Raw genomic sequence first — 22,258 nt, 5'->3', positions numbered from 1 at the left:
TTATATCATGTGCCCTCCTTAATGTCCATCACCCAGTTACCCCATCTCCCCCCCTACCCGCAGGAACCCTCCTATGATTAATTGTAGGTTCAGCTGATTTTTGACAAGGATTCAAAGGCAGTTCAGTGGTGAAAGGATAGCATTCATCAAATGGTATTGGAACAATTGGACATTCATTTAAAAAAAATTGACCCATACTTTACACTATATTCAGAAATTACTCCATGGATCATAGTCTTAAATGTAAAACTCCTGGAAGAATACATAAGGAGAAAATCTTTATGGACTTGTATTAAAGATTTTTCTTTTTTTTTTTTAAGAATTTATTTATTTATTTGACAGAGAGAGATCACAAGTAGGCAGAGAGGCAGGCAGAGAGAGAGAGGAGGAAGCAGGCTCCCTGCTGAGCAGAGAGCCCAATGCGGGACTCGATCCCAGGACCCTGGGATCATGACCCGAGCCGAAGGCAGTGGCTTAACCCACTGAGCCACCCAGGCACCCCTTAAAGATTTTTCTTAATATGTAAAGCACAACCCAGATAATAAAAACTTGATAAACTTCATCAGAATCAAAAACTTCTGCTCTTCAAAAGACACTTAAGAAAATCCAGTCACAAACCACAGACTGGGAGAAAATTACAAACCGTGTGCCTGAAAATGGACTTTTATGCAAAATATGTAAAGAACTCTCAAAACTCAATAAACAGCCCTGTGGAAAAGTGAGCCAAAGATTTGAACAAACACTTCACCAAAGCTATAGAGATGACAAAGAAGCACATTAAAATGTGCTCAATGACATTGATGAAATCCCACGTAAATGGGCTTCAACAATAAAGGTTGAGTAAATTGGCTTCCATTAGGAAATCCCAGAAAGACAGACAAGCAATAAGTGTGAATGTTTAACAGAGTTACCCATGATGCAGCTGCTTTGGGAAGGAGGGGGAGCTCCACTCTGTTAGTAAGGCGCATGGGCCCCTGGCTGGCTCGGAGAAGGTTTGTCGGCCCCAGTCAGGCTCTTTGCTACCTGTTAAGTCTGGGCCAGTGAGAACACTTCCTTCCCAGTATTCCGGGACGAGGTCCTAAAATTCACCCTGATGGGCCCGTTCAGGTCACATTCCACAGATGTTGAAAAATGACTGAGGCCAGGAAGTAGATTCATGCTAATTAGTTTATACCTGAGCCACATGCCCTAAACCCTGAGTCATGGGAAGTGTTAGCTCCTCCCAAAGGTCCTCCCAAGTCCTCCCAAGGATTTTTATAAGAGGCGGGTGACTACCCAAACTTCAGCAGATAGAAACTTCCAAGGAAAGGTTGTTGGTGAGGCTGGCATCATGCCTTCCATGTGCCATCACCAAATTGTTCTGAGATGCTTGACTTGGCTTGAAGTCACACTTAGACATTTCATGTCTCAGCATTGTCATTGTTTCTCAGAAAGGAAAAAATTAAAATTTTTTTCTTTTTTTTTTTTAAAGATTTATTTATTTACTTTAGAAAGAGAGCAGAGAGGAGAGGAGAGCGAGAGAGAGAATCTCAAGCAGGCTCCCTGCCGAGCATGGAGCCCAACGGAGGGCTCGATGCCACAATCCGCAGATCATGATCCAAGCCAAAATTAAGAGTCAGACCCCAACCGACTGAATCACCCAGGTGCCCCAGAGGGAAAAAAAAATTCTCTAAATTATAATTTTAAGAAGAGAAAACCAAACACGGATTGAGAACCTGTGTGAAGCTATCAGTATCCATTTTTTCCCATGGTATATAACTATTACAAAGGCATATAATGTGACCCTTCATTTCCACTTATAAATGTTTGGAAAGTGGCTCATTAAAAAAGAAGGTAGTGATGAGCTATTTATTACAAGTGTGGAAGTTAGTGTTTAGAAGTAATGTATTTTGAAATTTTCCTCCTAGCCATCTTAATTGGTTAAGCATTCTGCAAAGAATACAGTGTCGTGTTTCCTGTAACACTCTTCTCTGGCCCGTGGCTTCTTTCTTGATCAGGATGTGCTCATGGAGCTTCTAGAGCAGTGTGCGGATGGACTCTGGAAGGCTGAACGCTATGAGCTCATCGCTGACATCTATAAACTCATCATCCCCATTTACGAGAAACGAAGAGATTTCGAGGTATCAGAGTGGTTTGTTTTTTCCTGTTTGAGAGGACAGTGGGGTGACACATACACCCAAACCTTCTTACATGCCAAGAGAGCAAGCAGGCCATGATCAGAGGTGACCTGTGGTCTCTGACCCTCCTTGTGACGCTGGAGGTCACCACCTGCAGATCCATTATACATGGCCCACACGGGCCCCGCCTCCGTACGGACCCCAAATCTCAGAAAACAAAGATTGCAATTGTGGCACCCCAGTTTTGAAAGGTTGCCAAGAACCAAGTTTTACAATTACCAGGTTCCTTCTTCCTCAGAGCTCCTCCTTGCTCCCTCCACGCAGGAAGCTCTTGTCCCTGCCACCATTCCTGGGCTGGGGAGGTGGTCCAGCTTCTCGTAGCTTATCAAAGAAAGTTGGAAAAGCAAAGACTAAAATCGTGATTTGTAGCACTAATTTACCATCTCTGACATTTGATGTTAACTTGAAAACAGAGATTGCTACTGCAACGTGGAGATTTAATGGATCTTCAATATGCAAAATAGCTCTTTGGGTGGAAAATACTATAATTGAAAAGTGGTCATTACCAGTTATGCACTCGAGGCACTCTTGATTTTTTTTTTTTTTTTTTGCATTTTGTTTCTTTTACTCAAGTCCAAGGGATTTTTACCTCTGTGATTTCGTTTAATTGTTTTAAATCTGATTCTACTAGTTCCAAGTGGGAGGAAATGGGTTTTGTTCTGCTTTTCAGCGGCTGGCCCATCTGTATGACACACTACACCGGGCCTACAGCAAAGTGACCGAGGTCATGCACTCGGGCCGCAGGCTCCTGGGGACATACTTCCGAGTGGCCTTCTTTGGACAGGTAAGCCTCCTCTCTGTTCTGCAGCCCTCCTAAGTCCTTGTTTTTGTTTTGTTTTGTTTTTGCTTTTTTAATTCTATGAAGTTATATTTATAAATTTTCTATTTTCTATAAGTGCTAATTTGATGAATTTGTCATATTTAGTATGATTCTTATCTTCCTTGGCAGTAAACTCTCTGCTTTTTTTTTTCCTTCCTGTCTTTTCTTTATTACTTTCTTAAGGCAGCGGTAAGTTCTCCCTCCATAAGACATTTTTAGCACACCTTTGGTATCTCAGTGTGGTTTGCAAGTTTCCTTTTCCAGTCTGTATGTATATCTCATTACAAACTCCAAAAAAAAACAAATTAACATTTTATTCCATTTACAGAAATAAATCACCTGTTTCCTTATACATCTATACTGCATGTTTTAAAATGAAAATTAAGACTTTTCCAGTTTCCTGTGTTCCCTGTGCATCTCTATCTTTTGTAGTATAATATCTCCACAAGTTTATTTACCCTTGTCATAGTTCAGAAACCCTGTGGAAAAGGGTTCATTTAAATTTAACTGCAAGTGTAACCTCCAAGTCTCTAACATGATTAAATGGCATTAAGTTATTATAATTTATTTAGGGTGTGTGGTTTTCTATGCGCATTATATAACCTTCGATTTACCCTGTTATTGTCTTTTATAACTTTATAGCAATACCAGTTCACAGACAGTGAAACAGATGTGGAGGTAATTATAGTAAATGCTTAAAAAGCAAGTAATGTAGTGAAATTACTGCATCTAAACTTCTAGTTTGATGTGGGTGTTATTTGTCTCATTTAGCCTGCATTTTTTTTTCATATACTGTGTATTTTGCACCATTTCTCTTTTATTTTAGATGAGAAACTTTTTTTTTTCATTTCTTTCAAGTATTAACCCCAATATGGACTTTAAAATTTTCAACCTTTTTCACTTCCCATGCAATTCCAAGCCTTTTTGTATTCAGACATGATGGGTGCTAAACCACATGCCAACTGGTGAGAGCGAAACTGTTTTCTGATTATCATTCCCTGGCCCTTTCCTATTTTTCTCATAAATAAAGCAAAACAGAACTTACACACCCTTCAGATAACTTTTGCGGCACCTGCTCCAGACTGGAATGTTTTTGTTTATGCCGAAAAGTCCTGTGTAAATGGGGGAGGCCAGTGAGGGGAGAGAATGTGCGTTTCCGAGGCTTGCCCGGAGCAGGCTGCCGCACCACTCGTTAGTGAGCTGTGCTTCTTGGGAATGTGAAACAGGCTTGAATCCCATCATTCGATCCCGAGAGAACAGTCTTGAATCCCTGATCCTCCATTTCACTCAACACTTAATGACAGCATTCTTGAATGAGTTTGCAGTTCTGTGTTTTCCTTTATCTCTGCAGCCCGACTTCACATTATTATCATTTTCCTTTCCTCTTCAGAAAGCCTGTTGAAGTAGGATTTTGTTTTAGACTCATCCTCCCCACCCCTGCTTTTTTTTTTTTTCTTTTTTTTAACCCATATAACACAAGCATCCTTCCTGGGTGGTAAACCTAGGGCTTATAGTTGGGAACAGCTCTAATTGTGCTTTATGTCACAGGGATTCTTTGAAGATGAAGATGGAAAAGAGTATATTTACAAAGAACCCAAACTCACGCCTCTGTCAGAAATTTCCCAGAGACTCCTTAAACTTTACTCAGATAAATTTGGTTCTGAAAATGTCAAAATGATACAGGATTCTGGCAAGGTATGACCGTGTTTGGGAATATTTTATAGCAATATAATACTGTATTATTGATTGATGATGCATGATTGATCATATGTATTCATAAATGTGTATAGTGGGGGAGAAACAGGAAAAATTAAGAATGGTTGGCCTTGAGTAATAAGAGTAATTTATTTCTTCTTGACACCTTTCTGTGATTTCCGACATCCTTCATTAAGTAAAGATTTCATTATTTTAAAATGATTATTTTTTTACAGGACGCCTAGGTGTCTCAGTCAGTTAAGCATCTGCCTTCGGCTCTGATTATGACCCTAGGGTGCTAGGATTGAGTCCCACGTCAGGCTCCTTGCTCGGTGGGGAGTCTGCTTCTCCCTCTGCCTGCCGCTCCCCTGCTAGTGGTCGCGCACTTTCTCTCTCTCTCCCTCTCTGACAAATAAATAATAAAATATTTAAAAACAAAAAATACCTTTTACAAAGTAATGTCTGAAAGGATATACCACTTTCAGCATGATGATGGACAGATGGACAGACTGACGGACAGACCAAGGAAGGAACTAACTAACCAGCATGTTTGTAGGAATGAGATCTAGGATTTCTGTTTAAAGCAGGTGTCCTCTGCTGTATTGCTCTTAGGAAGACCCTTTCTGAAATTATACATTTCTCTGTATATTTATGTATTCCACTGTCTTCAGGACATCTCCAGGAAGTTTGGTATCCCTTTGTTTCCTGAAATTCAGGCCGAGATAGATCTCCTTTTTTTTTTTTGCCTTAAAAATGCCCTCCTGCTAAATAAAAAGCCCAACAAATGAATAAACAAACACAAAGCAGAATCCGACTATAAATACAGAGGACAAACCAGTGGTTGCCCGGAGGGAAGGGGGCGGAGTGGTGGGCAAAATGGCTGAAGGGGAGTAGGAGATGTGGGCTTCTGGTTAGAAGCACAGCGCCAGGAATGTGGTCAGTGCTACTGTAATAGTGTCGCGTGATGACAGACGGTAGCTGCATTTGTGGGGAGCACGGCTTAACGTATGGAAATGTTGAATCACCATGTTGTGCACCTGAAACTAATATAATATTGTGTGTCAGTTACACTTCAGTTTAAAAATAATAAAAATTGGGGCACTGGGGTAGCTCAGTTGGTTAGACATCGGACTCCTGATTTTGGTTTTGATGGTGATCTCATGGGTCATGAGATCAAGCCCTGTGTGGGCCTTTGTGCTCAGTGGGGAGTCAGCTTGAAGATTTTCTCCCTCTGCCCCCCGCCCCCAGCTCATGCATGTACACATGTACTCCCTCTCTCTAAAATAAATAAATCTTTAAAAGAAATAAAATTAAAATAATGTAAATAAATATTTAATATTAAGCAGACAAAAATGTCTTCCTGCTCAGTTTCCAGCAGCGATGAGCTCTACATCCTTCTAAAGTCACCCCTTTGGGGAATCCCTAGTTCATTTTCCATCCTGAGCCTTGCTTTGGAAATCCTAGTCTCTGAAATGTTTCCTTGAGGCCCTTTTTTTCCTCCAGGGAAGCGTCTTCCAGTTTCCTGCCCAAGTGGTAGATTGGGAACAAGGAAACAGGTAATTCTGGATTCTGGATGCAGGACCTGAGCAAGGGTTCAAGGTCCCATGTTCGGTCTGCAAGCTTTGACCTGCTCGCCCTGTGTTCTGCTCTGCACCTTTGCCCCTGCTTTCTGCTGAGACTGGTAAACCCACTTAGACTTTTTCCAGACCAGTTTCCCCAAGGGGCAACCATTTTCTGTCTTGTGGGGTGGGGATGAGGGAAGGGAACCTGGAGTTTGGCCACTCCAAATAGACTTTGGCCACTCGTCTTGGTTTCCACCTAACCCCTCCCCCAGTCACCCTAATCCTATTGCTGGTCTTTCTAGACATCCATCCATTCAGGCAGCTGTAACAAACACCAGAGACTGGGCAGCTTATAAACAACAGAAATTGCTCATAGTTGCGGTGGTTGGGAAGTCCCAAGATAAGGCACCAGCAGATTCTGTGCCTGGTGAGCTGCTTCTTCCTGGTTCACAGACAACCGTCTCCTCTCACTGTGTCCTCACATGGTAGAAGGGGTGAGGAAGCTCTTTGGGGCCCCTAATATAAGGGCATGAATCCCACTCCTGGGGGCATCACCCTCATGACCTGATCACCACCCACCTGTCAGTACCATCGCATTGAAGGTTAAGATATCACCCTGAGAATTTGGTTGGAGGATAGGGGGTTAGTCCATAGCAGCAGGCTTCTGAGAGGGGCTCTGACTCACTGGCTACCCCTCTGTGTGGGAACTTAGACTAGAACTTCTATCGTGACTGAGTGCTGTTTTCCTCAGGACTCTTCTGTGTTCCACCTGCGTGGGAAAACAGGGACTCTGCCAGGTTGGGTAGCACACCTCTGTGCAAGTGCCTTCTGGAAATTCAGTAAACGCTCTCATCCACTGCTGGCTTCTCTCCTCCTTCCTTGCTCCTCACAGGTTAATTCTGTACTGCATTTGAACAGAGTTGCACAAAGGAAAGGGATAAACACACACTGTTGGTCTGTTTTTAACCAGAAACCTCAACACGATCTTATGAAGACCTCCTTTTTTCTTAGACCAAATTACTCACATCCGACTGCCTTTTTTTTCTCTGAAACCGAAATCTTTGTCCAGGTCAAACTGTGGCTTTAACATTGTAACCTCATCTCAGGGTTCTCGTGCGTTCTTCTGCCCCCAGACACCAGTCCTCTGCCCTTCCTGCCGATACTGACATGGACCTACAGCTTTGGAAATGAAGTCTAGGGAAATACCCCTGAAGGAATAGACAAGCACGTGGTCTTCATTGCTTTTAAATTGGTTCTGCTGAGGAGAGTTACATTTCTAGGTTTGAGTATAGTTATAGGGATTGGCCAGATGGCTGTTTCTAAAATAGAAATAATAACTCATGACTTTTTGATTTTCTTAAATTCCAAAGTTTTAGGCACATTTGCACCTATTTCTCATTTTTCTTCACACACATCCCCGTTGAGAGGACATTGGTGCCTGGTAACTTGAGACCCACAAGACCTCATTCGTTTGTTGGCCCCAGTTCCAGAGCTGTCTCCAAATTCTCTGTAGTAATTTCTGTCAGACCCCTTTTTATTGCTCTGCAAGCTTAAATACGATTCATACGTGCAAAACTGATTTGTCTCCCTAATAAATTACCTGTTGTGCTTGTATGGGAAATGCCTGTGTTTCCTGTTCTGGTGCATCCCAGATGTTAGCGATGCAGTTCTAAAAGCATTTATGTGCAGAGTCAGTCAGGAGCTAAACTTACAGTTAAATGAGTCTCAGATTAGTCTGTATGTGTGTTAAAGTAATTCATCCATGTCTGTTTACATCTAATCTCTCTACAGATTAATTATAATTTGAGGTTCTAGGTGTTAAACATTATTACTAGAATAACATATGTAAAAATACAGTTCAGGAGCCCAGCAGAAAAATCCATGCAGGGAAGTCATTCACTATCATGATGTCTTAAAAAATTTTAATGTCATGAAAAAGAGGTGGAGAATTCTAGATTAAAAATGATCATTGACTAGATTCTGGTTCAAACACAAAGAGCCACATTTGAGGAACTTTAATGGAGTGCGTACTGAGTGATATTATGGGTTAAGTTAATTTTACTAGGTATATTATGGTCATGGGGGAGAATGTCCTCATGTTTAGGAGATGCTGGCTGAAGTGGCATCATGGATACCACTTACTTTGAAATGGTTCAGCTAAAAAAAAATGTCTACGTGTGTATGTGTAAGTATCCGTCCGCCTGTGTGTATGCATGTGTGTGTTTGAAACAAAGCATTAGCAATTGTTCTAAGTGGTGGGTATGTGGCTGTTTGTTGTACTATTCCAGCTTTTCTAAATGTTTCCAGATCTTTTATTTCTTTATTTTAAAAGATTGTATTTATGTATTTACTTGAGAACACATGTGCGCATGTGTGAGTGCAGGAAGGGGCAGAGGGACCAGGACAAGCAGATTTCCTGCTGAGTAGTGTGGAGTGGAGCCCAGCCAAGGGATGGGGTGAGGGGGTGGGGTGGGAGAGCTCAGTCCTGCAACCCTGAGATCATGACCTGAGCCAAAATCAAAAGTCAGACATTTTACCGACTGAGCCACCCAGGCGCCCCTCCAAATCTTTTATTAATAAAAAGTGGAAAGACAAGCTTTGGGATGCTTGAAAGGAGTCTTTCAAATAGTACCAGTCTCCCATTTTGTTTATTCATTTAAAGGTCAACCCTAAGGATCTGGATTCCAAGTACGCATACATCCAGGTGACTCATGTGATTCCGTTCTTCGATGAGAAAGAATTGCAGGAAAGGAAGACGGAGTTTGAGAGGTCCCATAACATTCGCCGCTTCATGTTCGAGATGCCCTTCACTCAGACGGGGAAGAGGCAGGGCGGCGTGGAGGAGCAGTGCAAACGGCGCACCATCCTGACAGGTACGGTTCCCCGGCTTCTCCCTCGAAGAATCATGTCCAGACATGAGCCTGGACACCAAGATGAAGAGCTCTTCACAAGGGATCCAGAAGCTTCTAGAATGAAGGGCGCTTCGAGCTTCGTTAACTTTCCCCACGTATCCGTTTCAGTTTAATATTTATCTCATGCTTACTTTGGAGGACTCCTGACAATTTTCTACTTACCCATTAGCACCTCCTTCTTTGACTAGAGCAGAAGTTCATATGCAGAGTCAAGTCACTGACCCTTTTTTAGAATCTGCTGAAAATAATGGACCCTTATCTCCTCCGAGTGAATATGCACATGATTTGAGGTGATTTACAGACTCCTTCTAAAACCCAAGTGGACCCCTCTCTAGACCTCTCTAGGCCCAGGGCCCCAAGAGCCCCTGCACACAGTTCCGTGTCTCCCTCACAGGAAGGGACCCCTTGTGTATCTTTATCACACAGTTCCCAGCACGAACTTGCTCGGGGATTGTAGACTGAGTAAGTAAATGGGATATGAGTCTGGAGCCCTTCCACCTCATCTCCGATAGTGGCTGGCCAACCTCAGCTTGAATACCTCCACTGCCAGGAAGCTCACTGCCTTCTGAGGCTATCCACTGGGCTGTGACTGAGTTTTAATAGATTCTTGGACACTGTGTAGCCATCGATAACCCAACCTCAGAAATGTGTTTTGCATCATTTCCCAGTTCCTGGCAGTGTAGAATCATCTTGGGCATCATTTTTACCTTCTTTGGGGGAGCCTGACCCACCCACTTGTGGGTTAGGGTCAGCAGCATGACAGGGATAACCTAAAAGAAAATACTTTGCTGACTCTTTAAAAAAAAAAAAAAAAAATCAGTGAGGAGGCCTGCTCAGAAAGCCAGGTGTGTCTACTACACCCAGTGTTTCAAAGAGCTGTCATTAAGCTCAACCAGCAAGGTCCCCATCGCTTGTCCTGAAGTCAGTGTTGCAGGGTGGTCTGGTGGGTCACTAAGATGGAACCCTGTGATGCCGAGTGCAGAGAACACCATTAAGATGCCGCATATCACATGGGCCTTTGCTCTGTCCACTGATTTGGACACTTGGAGTAGGTGAATTTGTATCTCAGTAAAGCTATTACCATAGAAAGACGATGACTCATCGTGAAATAGCTCAGAACAGCGTATTGGGGAATCTTCTACCCTTCCTAGGAAGGAACTGAGATAAAAGTAAAAATAAAAAACAGAAAGCCTCCATTCTTAAAGAGCTCCTGCTTTTACAGTAAAGACAACCTGTAAAACAGAAACAGCGTGGTCCTCGACAGGGGTGTAACCCCTCTCCAGCTGGAAGTTAATGTTTTCTAATGCACACAGTTGCAGATTTCTTTTTAGGACAGCTCCGTTTCTAGGGGGAGCCATTCTGCTAGCTTCGGCTGCTTATCTCTCCAGCTGCCGTGACTAAGTCAGCGCTTATCACATTGGTCCGGGACCCGCAGCATCAGCATCACCCAGGAACTTCCAAGAAACGCAGATTCTCGGCCCCGCCCAGCCCCACTGAATCCGAAACTCTGGGTGTGGGCGGGTGTTGAACAAGCCCCGCCCCCGCTAGGGGATTCTGGCACCCGAAGTTTGCACGCTGCTGCTTCAGATACGCCAAGTTCACTGATGAGTCAGGGGGAGGCTTTTTTTATTCGGATGAGTCCGCTCAGGTAGCGTTACTGATCTATAAACAGTTACTACCATAGGGTGTTTCCTGGCCACATTCCCTTCAGGGTTATAGTTGACCATCTGGTCACAGAAATATTTTTGAATCGCTGAACAAGAGCCAAGCTTCCTGCCTGCCGGGACGGAGGAGACACAGCGTCTGAGCACTGCAGAGAGAGAAGGAGCCCCCCGCGTTGTCGGCTCAGCTGTGAGCTTGAGAACGTGTGGGCGGAGTAGAGCCGGGGCTGGGGGCCTGCAGATCCGGGTCAGTGCTCAGCCCCGTGGGATCTTGGGCAAGTCACTTACCCGCTCCCCGTACCTTAGTGCCCTCATCTGTAAAATGAGGGTTATACTATCCATCTTGTGTTAAAGAACTTTGTAAATTATACTGGGGGGGGGGGTGTACTCTGTTTTGCTGAATTGTGCTGGATCTTAGCTGCCCTTGAGCCCCTTGCCTTTTGAGGCTGCTGCTGTGCCAGAGGGGATGACAATACAACAAAACACCCCCAAAAGCACAGTTTTTATCCTGAAAGATCTCAAAATATCACAAGCATGGTTGTTCATCATAAAGATTTAAAGAGTGGGTTAGGAAAAAATGGTACTAAATGGTATTAAACACTAAAAACACATAAGCTAGGGGAGCCTGGGCGGCTGAGTTGAGTGTCTTAACTCTTGATTTTGGCTCAGGTTGTGATCTCAGGGTCATGAGATCGAGCCCGACGTCAGGCTTCATGCCCAGCAGGGAGTCTGCTTGGGAGACTCCTTCTCCCTCTGCCTTTCCCCCAGCTTGCTCAAGCTCACTCTGTCTAAATAAAGATATAAATAAAATCTTTAAAGATTTTATTTATTTATTTGACAGAGGGAGATCACAAGTAGGCAGAGAGGCAGGCAGAGAGAGAGAGAGGAGGAACAGGCTCCCTGCTGAGCAGAGAGCCCAATGCGGGACTTGATCCCAGGACCCTGAGATCATGACCTGAGCCGAAGGCAGCAGCTTAACCCACTGAGCCACCCAGATGCCCTAAATAAAATCTTTAGCACCTAAGCTCTATATCAACTTTCAGTTAAAGATATACCAGTATATTCTGAAGACTTTGAACTTTAGAATTTTCCCTTATGTTATTATTTCTTTAGGTTCTTAATTCCATTGCTTTGCTTCAAACCAGACCTTTAACCGTCCAAGTTGTAGGCCCCTTTGCTGTACCTTTCTGAGCCTGCCTCCCAGTTTGACCCCCTCCTACAGAACTCCTGCTCTGGACATTCTTCCCAGTCATGCACTATTCCAGAGTCTTCCAAATCCTGCCAAGACTCCCAGAGGGGCAGAGGTATTGTCCGGCTGTTCATGTTCTACTCAGTCTCACCAGACTGTGCAGGCACCCATCCCTCTCAGCCACCTCTTCCTCATCCTCCTACCCAGTCCTCGAATTTGCCACCTTCCAGGCCACTTCGTTCTTTCATTTAGCCACTTGGGCAGGACCACATTCATTAATTCAACAAATGTATGGGGCGCCGGCAGTGTTCCAGTCTGCCTTAGTGACAAAACAGAGATCTCCGCAGTGTGCCTTCCAGGAGGAGGAGACAGACAACAAGCAGTAAACTTTCCTGTACTGGAAGTGAATATGTGTTCTAGACAAACGCAAAAGGAGATCAGACATGCAAGGTTGACTGGGGAGGATGGCAGTTCGTGTGGCATAAACTGGGGAGACGACACTCAGTCCAGACTTGAAGGAGGGGAGGGGGTAGATCATGCAAATGTCTGGAGAGAGAAGGAGCTGTCAGGGCCAAGGCCAGTGGTGCAGGTGCTTGTATGCAGCTCCTTCAGGGGACGACCAGCGGGCCGGCGTGGCTGGAACTGAATGACTCTGAGGGAGAGTGGGGTAGATGGGGCCAGCAAGGAAGGCGGGGGGTGACCCAACTACACGGGCCTGCCGGGCTCAGGCACAGGCGCTGCGTTTTCTGTGTTATGCTCTGCTTTGCTCCTCTACGTCTCCAGTTACCATCGCAAGACTCAAGACTTTCATGCTGAGTGAAATCCGTATAGTCCACGGACAGCTCATTTTGGAATTCATTTTTCTCTCCTAAGCAGTGCCGTTGTCACAACACAGCCCTCAGAAATTCTGTGATTTGACATGGACATTAGCCTCCTGAAACACTTCCATGGGACTCGGTACAAACCCACTGCAGTTGCACTCATCTTTAAAGCGCTTTCTGTCCACATCCCCATGCTCGCTGGCGGGAGGTGGCAACACCCGATTCTTGTCACACTACCGGAGAAGTGTTAGGTTCAAGGGGGGGTTTATCAATGCCAGTGGCTGCCACTCAAAACTGTCTACAAGGAATGCAAAGAAAATGGGAGACAAGACCTTTGGCCTTGGATTGGTTTAAAAAAAAAAAAACCACAAACATTTAGGGACTGGAACAGGCCTGTAAGGGTGTGACAGTTGAGGCTGCGGCAGGCTGAACATCTCCAGCTTTTCTAGACTCCAAGATGGTCTATCTGAACTGTGTGCTCCATGGCGCTGGCCCTGTTTTCTCATTTCGTCCTTTCTACATAAACTCTCCCAGCCACTTAGTAAAGAGCAGTGGTCCAAACATAATGCTCCCATCTTACCTTTGCTCATTAAAAACTAAACTAAGCTGTTAAGCATGTATATTCATGTCTGTTCATAAATATATATTAAATAAGATACTATAGATAGTTATACATCACGTAAAGCAACAAGTTAGAAATTGAAACAGACCCAAATTAGAAACTGTTTTTCTCTTCATTTTTAAACTCTTTGGTGTTGATATGTTCTAATAGCTTGTTATGATAAATGAAAACAATACTGATTGGCTTTCTTGTAGCAAAGAAACTATAAGAAATAGTAAATGTTTTTATCTCTGTTTTCTATTCATTTATGTTTCAGAATGTCTTTGTCATAGTGTGACTTCAACAGCTTGTGAGATTCTGGTTCCTAAAATTCTTTGCTGGGAAATATAGTCTCACTTGGTCTTTTTTGTGGATTTCTCTGATTTGAGCAAACTCAAGCACAGGATTCAAAGTTCTATAGAGAAATGAATGTTCTCAAGGATATGTTTAGGGAGTGATTTTCTGGGCTTAAAATCTGTTCTGTGACATTTCAGAATGGTGTACTGTTCTTTATATCTTCCAAGCCATCTTTTACATACTAGCTCTTTCAGATCTCGCAACTTCCAAGGAAGGGAAAGCATTTTTGGTTAAGAAAATTGAGCAAGAAATAATAAAGTGATTTCTTCAAACACACACTTCTCACATTAAAGCTTAACAAGGACCCAGCTCTTATGACGTCACAACACACAGCCTATCATTAAACATATGCGGTGATAAAGGAGAATAGTACTCTGGTCCCACAAAATCCTGGCCTCTGCCTTGGGCAAGCTTTGGGTTCCTTACCTCTAACATGAGACTACTGAGTATTTCTACTTCAGTAACTGTAAAGATGGTGCGAGCTGCGGAATGATTCTGGGACCCGTTCCTCCACAGCAATACACTGCTTCCCTTACGTGAAGAAGCGGATCCCCGTCATGTACCAGCACCACACCGACCTGAACCCCATCGAAGTGGCCATTGACGAGATGAGCAAGAAGGTGGCCGAGTTCCGGCAGCTGTGCTCCTCAGCTGAGGTGGACATGATCAAACTGCAGCTCAAACTGCAAGGCAGCGTGAGCGTTCAGGTGAGCCAAGCGCTGGACAGAGCAAACCCAGGGCAGCAGGTACCAAGGCTCATCTGGACCTTGGTCAATTTCAAGTCCAGCCCGGTTGAGTGTAGCTCCTCCGCTTACCTGGTGATCCCATTTACCTTCCACGATCTGTGTAGTTTCTCCTGATACCAGAGGGGGGCGGTAAACTGGGACACCCCCACCACCACCACCTAACCCCACTTTAGAGAGAGTGCCCCCTGAGCTGTCTCCTAGGGCCCTGAGACAGCTCTCCATATGAACCTTTTTTTTTCCCCATTTTTCTTAGTTTTTTTTTTCAGTTTGGGGAATTCAAGTGGCCTAACCAGAAGCATTAAGACTCTTCTAAATATAAAGAAGCTGTAGGTTTCCTTATAAAACTGTTGCTTTTTGGATAAGAAAGATGTGGTCCATATACACTATGGAGTATTATGCCTCCATCAGAAAGGATGAATACCCAACTTTTGTAGCAACATGGACGGGACTGGAAGAGATTATGCTGAGTGAAATCAGTCAAGCAGAGAGAGTCAATTATCATATGGTTTCACTTATTTGTGGAGCATAAGAAATAGCATGGAGGACAAGGGGCGTTAGAGAGGAGTAGGGAATTTGGGTAAATTGGAAGGGGAGGTGAACCATGAGAGACTATGGACTCTGAAAAACAATCTGAGGGGTTTGAAGTGGCGGGGGGTGGGAGGTTGGGGTACCAGGTGGTGGGTATTATAGAGGGCACGGCTTGCATGGAGCACTGGGTGTGGTGAAAAAATAATGAATAATGTTTTTCTGAAAATAAATAAATTGAAAAAAAAAAGAATATAGTCTGCAAAATTCCATCTCTAGGAAGTTAAAAAACTAAACCACAAAAAAAAAAAAACTGTTGTTTTTTGGTTTCTATGAAATTTATAATCTGGAAAAGTACCTTAAGTTTCACTCTCTTAATTTGTGATTTACAGAAATTCTTTATTTTAATATAACTCAATTAATTACTTTTTCCTCAAGTGGTAGCATTTTTGTGTCCTCTGTAAGAACTTGGTTCTCAAGTCTGTCTCAAAAATGTTCTATATTTCCTTCTTTTGTTTGGCATTCCTATATTGATTTGCAATCCATCCAGAATGGATTTTTGTATGTAGTAACAGATAAGGGCAAGATACATTTTTTTCCATATAGCTATCCAGCAATGTGCACCATTTTATGGAAAAGATCAAGTACTGATTATACATACATGTTCAGCTGTGAAAATTTAACAAGCTATACTCTCATATATACCTTTTGGTTTGTATATCATACTTTAAAATTACTGGTTTTTAAAGGGTATCTTACTTATGTGTTTTCCTAGGAAATTGGTAAATGTTCAATCACCTCTTTACAGTGATCAGTATGCTTCTTGGCTTTATTGATTTTAAGTATATATAAATAATTCTAGCATATATTTTACACACACACACACACACACACACACACATATCCTTATAGCTAATTCTTTTCTCTTTCAGAAAGGGTGCATTTGGGCACCTGGGTGGCTCAGTTAGTTAAGCGACTGCCTTCAGCTCAGGTCATGATCCTGGAGTCCCAGTATTGAGTCCCACATTGGGCTCCCTACTCAGTGGGGAGTCTGCTTCTCCCTCTGACCCTCTCCCTTCTCATGCTCTCATGCTCTCTCTCTCAAGTAAATAAATAAAATATTTGGGGGGAAAAGGGGGTACATTTATGAAAGTTGCATTTGGATTGTAATAGCTAAGCTTTAGGGGGTTTTTGGTTTATTTTTTGGAATGAGTTCTTGTCACCTTTTTATCAAATCCACACTGGGTTGTTGCCTATCGTTTTCTAAATACCCTTCACCATGGAAGATATTACAGATGTTTGAATCTCTTCCCTTATGACCTGAACGACTTAAGTGCCAAAATAAGTTATTAGGTGAATTTGATAAATATTCCAGCAATATGAGTGATTACATAATGGGGTCAGAGATCACAATTTTCTGCAGTTAAAAAACAAAACCGTTCACTCAGTAACATAGCCCGGGAACATCCAGCCTCTATCAGAACACCAGCAGAGGGGTGTGGGCGCCAGTAAAGGGTGTGCCTGGACAGGTTGAGCTTTCTAAAGGGCAAAATGTGCCCTGCCGTTTGACAGTAGCCTTAGAGCTTTATAAATACCCAATCATCAGGGCGCCTGGGTGGCGTAGCTGACTGAGCGGCTGACTCTTGGCTTCGGCTCAGGTCTGATCTCAGGATCTCAGGATCAAGCCCCACTGCAGGCTCTGCACTCCATGACGAGTGTAAATTTCTCTCTCCTTTCTCTGTCTTCCCCCGCCCCCCAACATACTCATATGCACACTCTCTGTCAAATAATTCTTAAAATATATATATAAACACCCAGTCATCTTAAAAAGCAAAGATGATTACTCCATGATGAGATTTTCATACATGTGTACCCACCAAGATAACAACAAAGGTGCAGCTGGAGGAAATTAACTTTACCGTTTTATTTGTGTATTTCTGTAATTCTTTCACCAAGAGCCTTGCTGGGGTTGCTCTTCTGTAAGACAGAGCTATCGAGTGGCTTGTGCGACTCTATTCTCCAAGATACTGCTTTGTTAGACCTTAGGAAGTCTTATCAGCTTTCTTCTTTATGTATCCTTAAAATTGAGTAGATTGTGTCATTTTGCATAATTGGTCATTTGGGTCATTGACGTGGTTCTGCACACAACACCAGTGTGATGACACCCACAGTCGCCTTTAAGGGTTAGCTAGTTTCTCCTGTCTCTGAGGGCCCACTTCCCACCACTGTGGTCCTCTCTCTCCCTGTCTGTGGTTCTCCTGCCGTTGCTGCGCAAGTCCTGTCCACCATGGATCAGAACCACAGCCCAGCTCCTTCACCAACAATGACAGAGCAGACAGACAGCCCGCTCTACTTAACTTACCTTCTGAGCCCACCACACCTCCCAGGAAAAATGATGCAGTAATCATGTGGTCAGGTTGTTTCTCACGCTGTCTCAGAGGCCTGGGACTTTCTTCTTCCCACCCAGTGGGTCTAATTAACCTTCCTGCTCTCTACATTTTCATGTATCCTAACCTGCCCGACTTCAGAGAACTTTTCTTGGCTGATTGAGAGATGCAGGGTTCTGGTTCACTCCCACTGTTGTTAAAGGCTCCTAATCTTTGGCTTTCAGCCCATTTCACATGGTTACTTCATTTGAAGATAGCAAGGCAGTTTGCTCATGGCCGTCTACACAGTTCAAGGAGGCGAACGGTTGGTTTTTAAAAACCAAAAATATACTATATTCTTTGGCTTTTCACTAAACTCACCAGATGGACCTTAGTTCAATGTAGAGTAGCACAAATACCAGTTGGAAGACTTGGGCTCTGATCTTTTATTTATTGGATGTTCAACCTTGAACAGATGGTTCCATTTTCCAAACTTGGCTTCTTCCTTCATAAAATGAGCCATCATCTCAAGTGCCCTGATGATGTCTGAGTTGATAAATGACATAGAACAACATAAGCTTTGTCCATGGTTTCCTCTTTGGGCTGTCCGTTCCTGGAGGACACGGATCATGACTAACTCAAATGGCATTTTTAGAACCTGCCAACTGAAACCAAATCAGTGATAATGGTCATTTTTATTATAACATAATTTTAAATATTTGTTCTTTATCTAGGTCAATGCAGGCCCACTAGCATATGCCCGAGCTTTCTTAGATGACACAAACACAAAAAGATACCCAGACAACAAAGTGAAGCTGCTTAAAGAAGTTTTCAGGTAAAGCACACTGGAAATATCTTTCTCTCATCAAATATCAGTCATTTCTGTGCTCATTCAAGAAAGATACTACCAGTTGGACTCAACTCTGTGTCCTCAACTTATCTTTATTTCCCTCTCTCACACCATTTTAGGCAATTTGTGGAAGCTTGTGGTCAAGCCTTAGCAATAAATGAGCGTCTGATCAAAGAAGACCAGTTAGAGTACCAGGAAGAAATGAAGGCCAACTACAGGGAGATGGCAAAAGAGCTTTCTGAAATCATGCATGAGCAGGTAGGTGCCATGCTGGGGTTCTCATTTTGAGCAAGCACACATTAGTTGGGGTCTCGGATACACCCTGCGATGGCCTAAACCTTCTAGAATTTTGATATTTGAAGAAGAATGTAGCATGCTATCTGCTGCTACTTTCTGAACACAGGTTACTTGGGGGAACAGCTAACAACTCACCCACCTGATACCAGCCAATACGACCAGAGGAGGGCAGCGCCCACCTTCCTTTTGTCTCGCTCAGAGTTGGCCATGGCTCAAAGCTCTGTCCCTTCCCACACTAACCTAGTTTAAAACAAAACAAAACTCTCGCAAGAAATACACGTAGTATTCCTAGAAATTTTTTCATTCACCTGATCCTTTGAAAGACCAGGATTTACCAGCCCAGCTGAATATTCTGTTGGAATATTCTGTTGCATTAAATGACTTTTGCCACTTAAAAAAATAGAGTTGTTCAGTTTGGGGCTATTTACAGCTGACCTGGGTGCCCCAGTGGATTCTTCACGGCTGCTCCGTGTCATGATGGGCATCCTTCCCGGTTATGTGCTGCTGTCACCTTCCTGTACGGGTTCCTTCCAGTAGGATTGCTTATGTGGGCTCAGTAGTGAGAGGGGACAGCTGGCTGGGCAGCCGACTGAATGTCAGAGAGCAGCTGCCACAGCATTGCTTTCTCAGGGGTCCGTTTTCCATCAACCACAGCGATGCCCTCCGAGTCATGGTGCCAGTCTTAATAAGCAATGTTAGCACCGCCATCGTATGTGACGACTTTTGTCTGTTCCCTCCGTAATGGTCTCTCAGTCTTGCAAATGGAAGCCAGGCCCACTTGTGTCAGTTAACATACCATGTGATAGTCTAGTTAGGAAATTTCTGTCATGGGAAACTAATTTAAATGTCTAAGCTCTCACTTGTGTGCTTTTTTCCCTCCTCCATGCTGACACAATCAGATGGGATGGTAATGTCATTTTTCAATTCTATTTTTCTGAACCTCAATAGATTGCCTCACATAAAGTTAGGACTGTGTTTGAACAGCTGTAGACGATGGCATAAGGACAGTGTGTGTGCAAAAGGAGCCGCTCTCCTCTGGACCTTTAGGAAAGTAGAAAAAAATGGAAATGATGAAAGAAAGAAATGGATGAATAATTAAGCAGAAAGGGATGGTCTCGTGGAAACCAGGTTTTGGAGAAAGCTTGAGGTTTTCTCCACAGAGCTTGCAGATTCCTGTGTAACAGTTTGATCAGTTGGTGTCAGCATTTGGCACCAGAAGAGATGGAAGTAGGAAAAACATATGGACTGATAATGTTGATGTAAACTCCCATGTTATTTGGACATTTAACACAGGGCTGTACTCTAAGAAACTGCACCTTGAACTTTCCATTATCTCAACAACTGGGAAGAGTAAACTCTTTTGAACCCTCAAGCAAAAAAGGGTTATGACCTGGAGTAGACTTGCTTTGGGATTTTCGGGGGGAGCCTCTGAATATGTATGTTCTTCTCAGTTGCCGCCTGGCGGTAGGTCAAGTCTTGCCCTTAGAATTCTCCCCTGCGTTACCAAATGTGAAGAGAGACTTGTTCCGGGTCAGATGGGCAGCTGCTCGCTCCTTCCCAGGATGGAAATCCATAAAGCCCTGAGAAAAGGAGCCAGTAGAGAAACAGATGCTCAGGATCCATTTTTTAAAAAGACTTTTCCAAGGGAGAGGACTAGGTCGTGTCCCTGCCAAGTATTTGTAAGACAGGCTTCTCCGCCTTATACTCTGGCAAGTCTAGAAGGTGAGTCTAGAAGGCTCCATTCACTGATTTGTAAAGGAAACAAAACCTGTTGTGCTTGACTTTCTCTGTGTGATCCTGATCTGAAAAAGGCCATTTGCTAGTTGAGCTGACACAGTGCCTCCACAAAGCGCCATCATTCAGGGGAGCAGTGACCATCAGGGAATGAATAAACATTGTCATTGAGAAATGTCGCTAGGGGCATGACACCTGGGTAATGTTGTGTTTCTGTGCCTCAAGATTTGCCCGCTGGAGGAGAAGACGAGCGTCTTACCGAATTCCCTTCACATCTTCAATGCCATCAGTGGGACTCCAACAAGCACCATGGTTCACGGGATGACCAGCTCGTCCTCAGTTGTGTGACTTTGCCTCGTGGGTCACCTGTGGGGACTTGCTTTGTCATTTGCAAACTCAGGATGATCTCCTAAGCTAATCACTGGGCTCACGCAAGACATGGGGGTGACCGAGCGCAAGGAGACGTGAAGGGGAACGGGAGAGAAAGGAAATGAAGAACTGTGTTATTTCATAGCAGATTTTCTAGAGGAGTCATAGGAGGGTACACATATTTTTTTAAATCTTGCTGGCAATATTCAAAGTTTTCATTCTGTCTTAACAGAGGTGTTGGTGGACTCTCTTAAGCTGGAGTGAAATTTTATTCTTCCTTACAGAGTAGTATTAAAATAAATGGCCTGGAGTAAACAAATGTTCTGGAATGTACTTAGCAGGGACAAGTAGCGCTGAAAGGGAGGCTGGAGTAGCGTCCGCCTCTAGGCAAAACTGGAAAATCTTGAACATATTTTTTTTTTTCCTGTGGCACATTCGGGTTGAATACGGGAACTATTTTTGTGACTAGTTTTTGATGACCTAAGGGAACAGACCGTTGTAACTTTTGTACCAGTGAGCCAAGGAGGGTTAGTGCTTTTATACTCACCTACTTGCATTTAAAAGAATATGGGAGCTTAGGAAACTGTGTGAGCTTAAAACTAGTCAAGCAGTTTAGAACCAAAGGCCTCTATTAATAAACAAAACTATGCTAAAAATTTTAAAGTAGTACAGTATATAGTTATGTACATACTCTGTCCATACAGTCTCCGCATTCTGTACATACACATACGACATTTCTACATTTTTAAATTCCTTACATCGGCTTCTGCATTAAGTTCAGTTGTGATAAACTCGTTCCGCTCTTCGCATATGCAACACACTTGACCTTTCTGTTTTATCCTTGTACATAAAGAAGTGCAATATGGAGATGTACACAGTCTTTGCTATGTTAGGTTTATAAACTGTTTTAAAAAAATTTCATCCTTTTGCCAAAGTGGTGGAGTGTATCATCAGTAAATCATAAATCCTGTGGTGAATAGTGGTGTAATTTTAAAGCTTTCACCATGTTATATTTTCTTTTGAGACATTAATTTAGTAATTTTATATTTGGAAAAATAAAATTTTAATTTTATTTAACTAGAATCTCTGCCCTGCTGTAATTAAACATTCTGTACCACATCTGTATTAAAAGTAACATTGCTCATTTTCCGGTAGTGAATATTGGGTATTTATTGTTTGACAGTCCCAGGAGGGGCAGGATATTGGAGTCCTTGGGGGTGAAATAACATGGTTTATGAAATTTGCTTTAAAATACTTGAGAAGAAAGAAGGGGTGTGGGTGGATGAAACAAGGTTGACAAGTGTTGGTAATTGTCGAAGCTGACGTTGGGTACCTGGGGAATCATTACACCAATTTGTCTGCCCCTGTGTGTGTTTCCACGATGCAGATTTCAAGAGGCAGGTCTAGGCATCAGATCTGCAGAGGATTTGCTTAAATGCACTGTTGTGCCACAGTCTGGCTCTGAATTCTTCTAGTCGTTGCTAAATATGCGTAGACACCCCGTTGCCTCTGGCTTTTCCTCTTCAGCTGTATCGAGAGTTCCATCAGCTTCCTCGCTTATTTTGAGATGAATAAC

At 43.2% G+C, this 22,258-nt stretch overlaps 1 protein-coding gene across 25 annotated transcripts in view; it reads left to right on the top strand.

The window, feature by feature from the left end:
* The window catches only part of DOCK9 (dedicator of cytokinesis 9), a 279,424-nt gene extending 257,583 nt beyond the window's left edge, over positions 1–21,841 (top strand). For 10 of the 25 annotated variants that reach the window (XM_044250019.1, XM_044250010.1, XM_044250000.1 and 7 more), the window contains 10 exons: positions 1,998–2,120; positions 2,848–2,961; positions 3,181–3,186; positions 3,640–3,675; positions 4,546–4,692; positions 8,917–9,127; positions 14,312–14,502; positions 18,167–18,267; positions 18,402–18,540; positions 20,539–21,841. In XM_044250019.1, coding sequence (XP_044105954.1) covers positions 1,998–2,120; positions 2,848–2,961; positions 3,181–3,186; positions 3,640–3,675; positions 4,546–4,692; positions 8,917–9,127; positions 14,312–14,502; positions 18,167–18,267; positions 18,402–18,540; positions 20,539–20,661 — 1,191 coding nt within the window. In that variant the 3' untranslated portion in view covers positions 20,662–21,841. Of the gene's footprint in view, positions 1–1,997; positions 2,121–2,847; positions 2,962–3,180; positions 3,187–3,639; positions 3,676–4,545; positions 4,693–8,916; positions 9,128–14,311; positions 14,503–18,166; positions 18,268–18,401; positions 18,541–19,478; positions 19,487–20,538 lie in introns of all 25 variants that reach the window. The other 15 variants (XM_044250022.1, XM_044250016.1, XM_044250021.1 and 12 more) reach the window with 3 other exon arrangements.
* The last annotated feature ends 417 nt before the right edge of the window (positions 21,842–22,258 follow it).

The sequence above is a fragment of the Neovison vison genome, chromosome 5 (genome assembly GCF_020171115.1).
Source record: "Neovison vison isolate M4711 chromosome 5, ASM_NN_V1, whole genome shotgun sequence".
NCBI classification, from domain to species: Eukaryota; Metazoa; Chordata; class Mammalia; order Carnivora; family Mustelidae; genus Neogale; species Neogale vison.
This window is presented reverse-complemented; position numbering and strand designations above follow the sequence as displayed.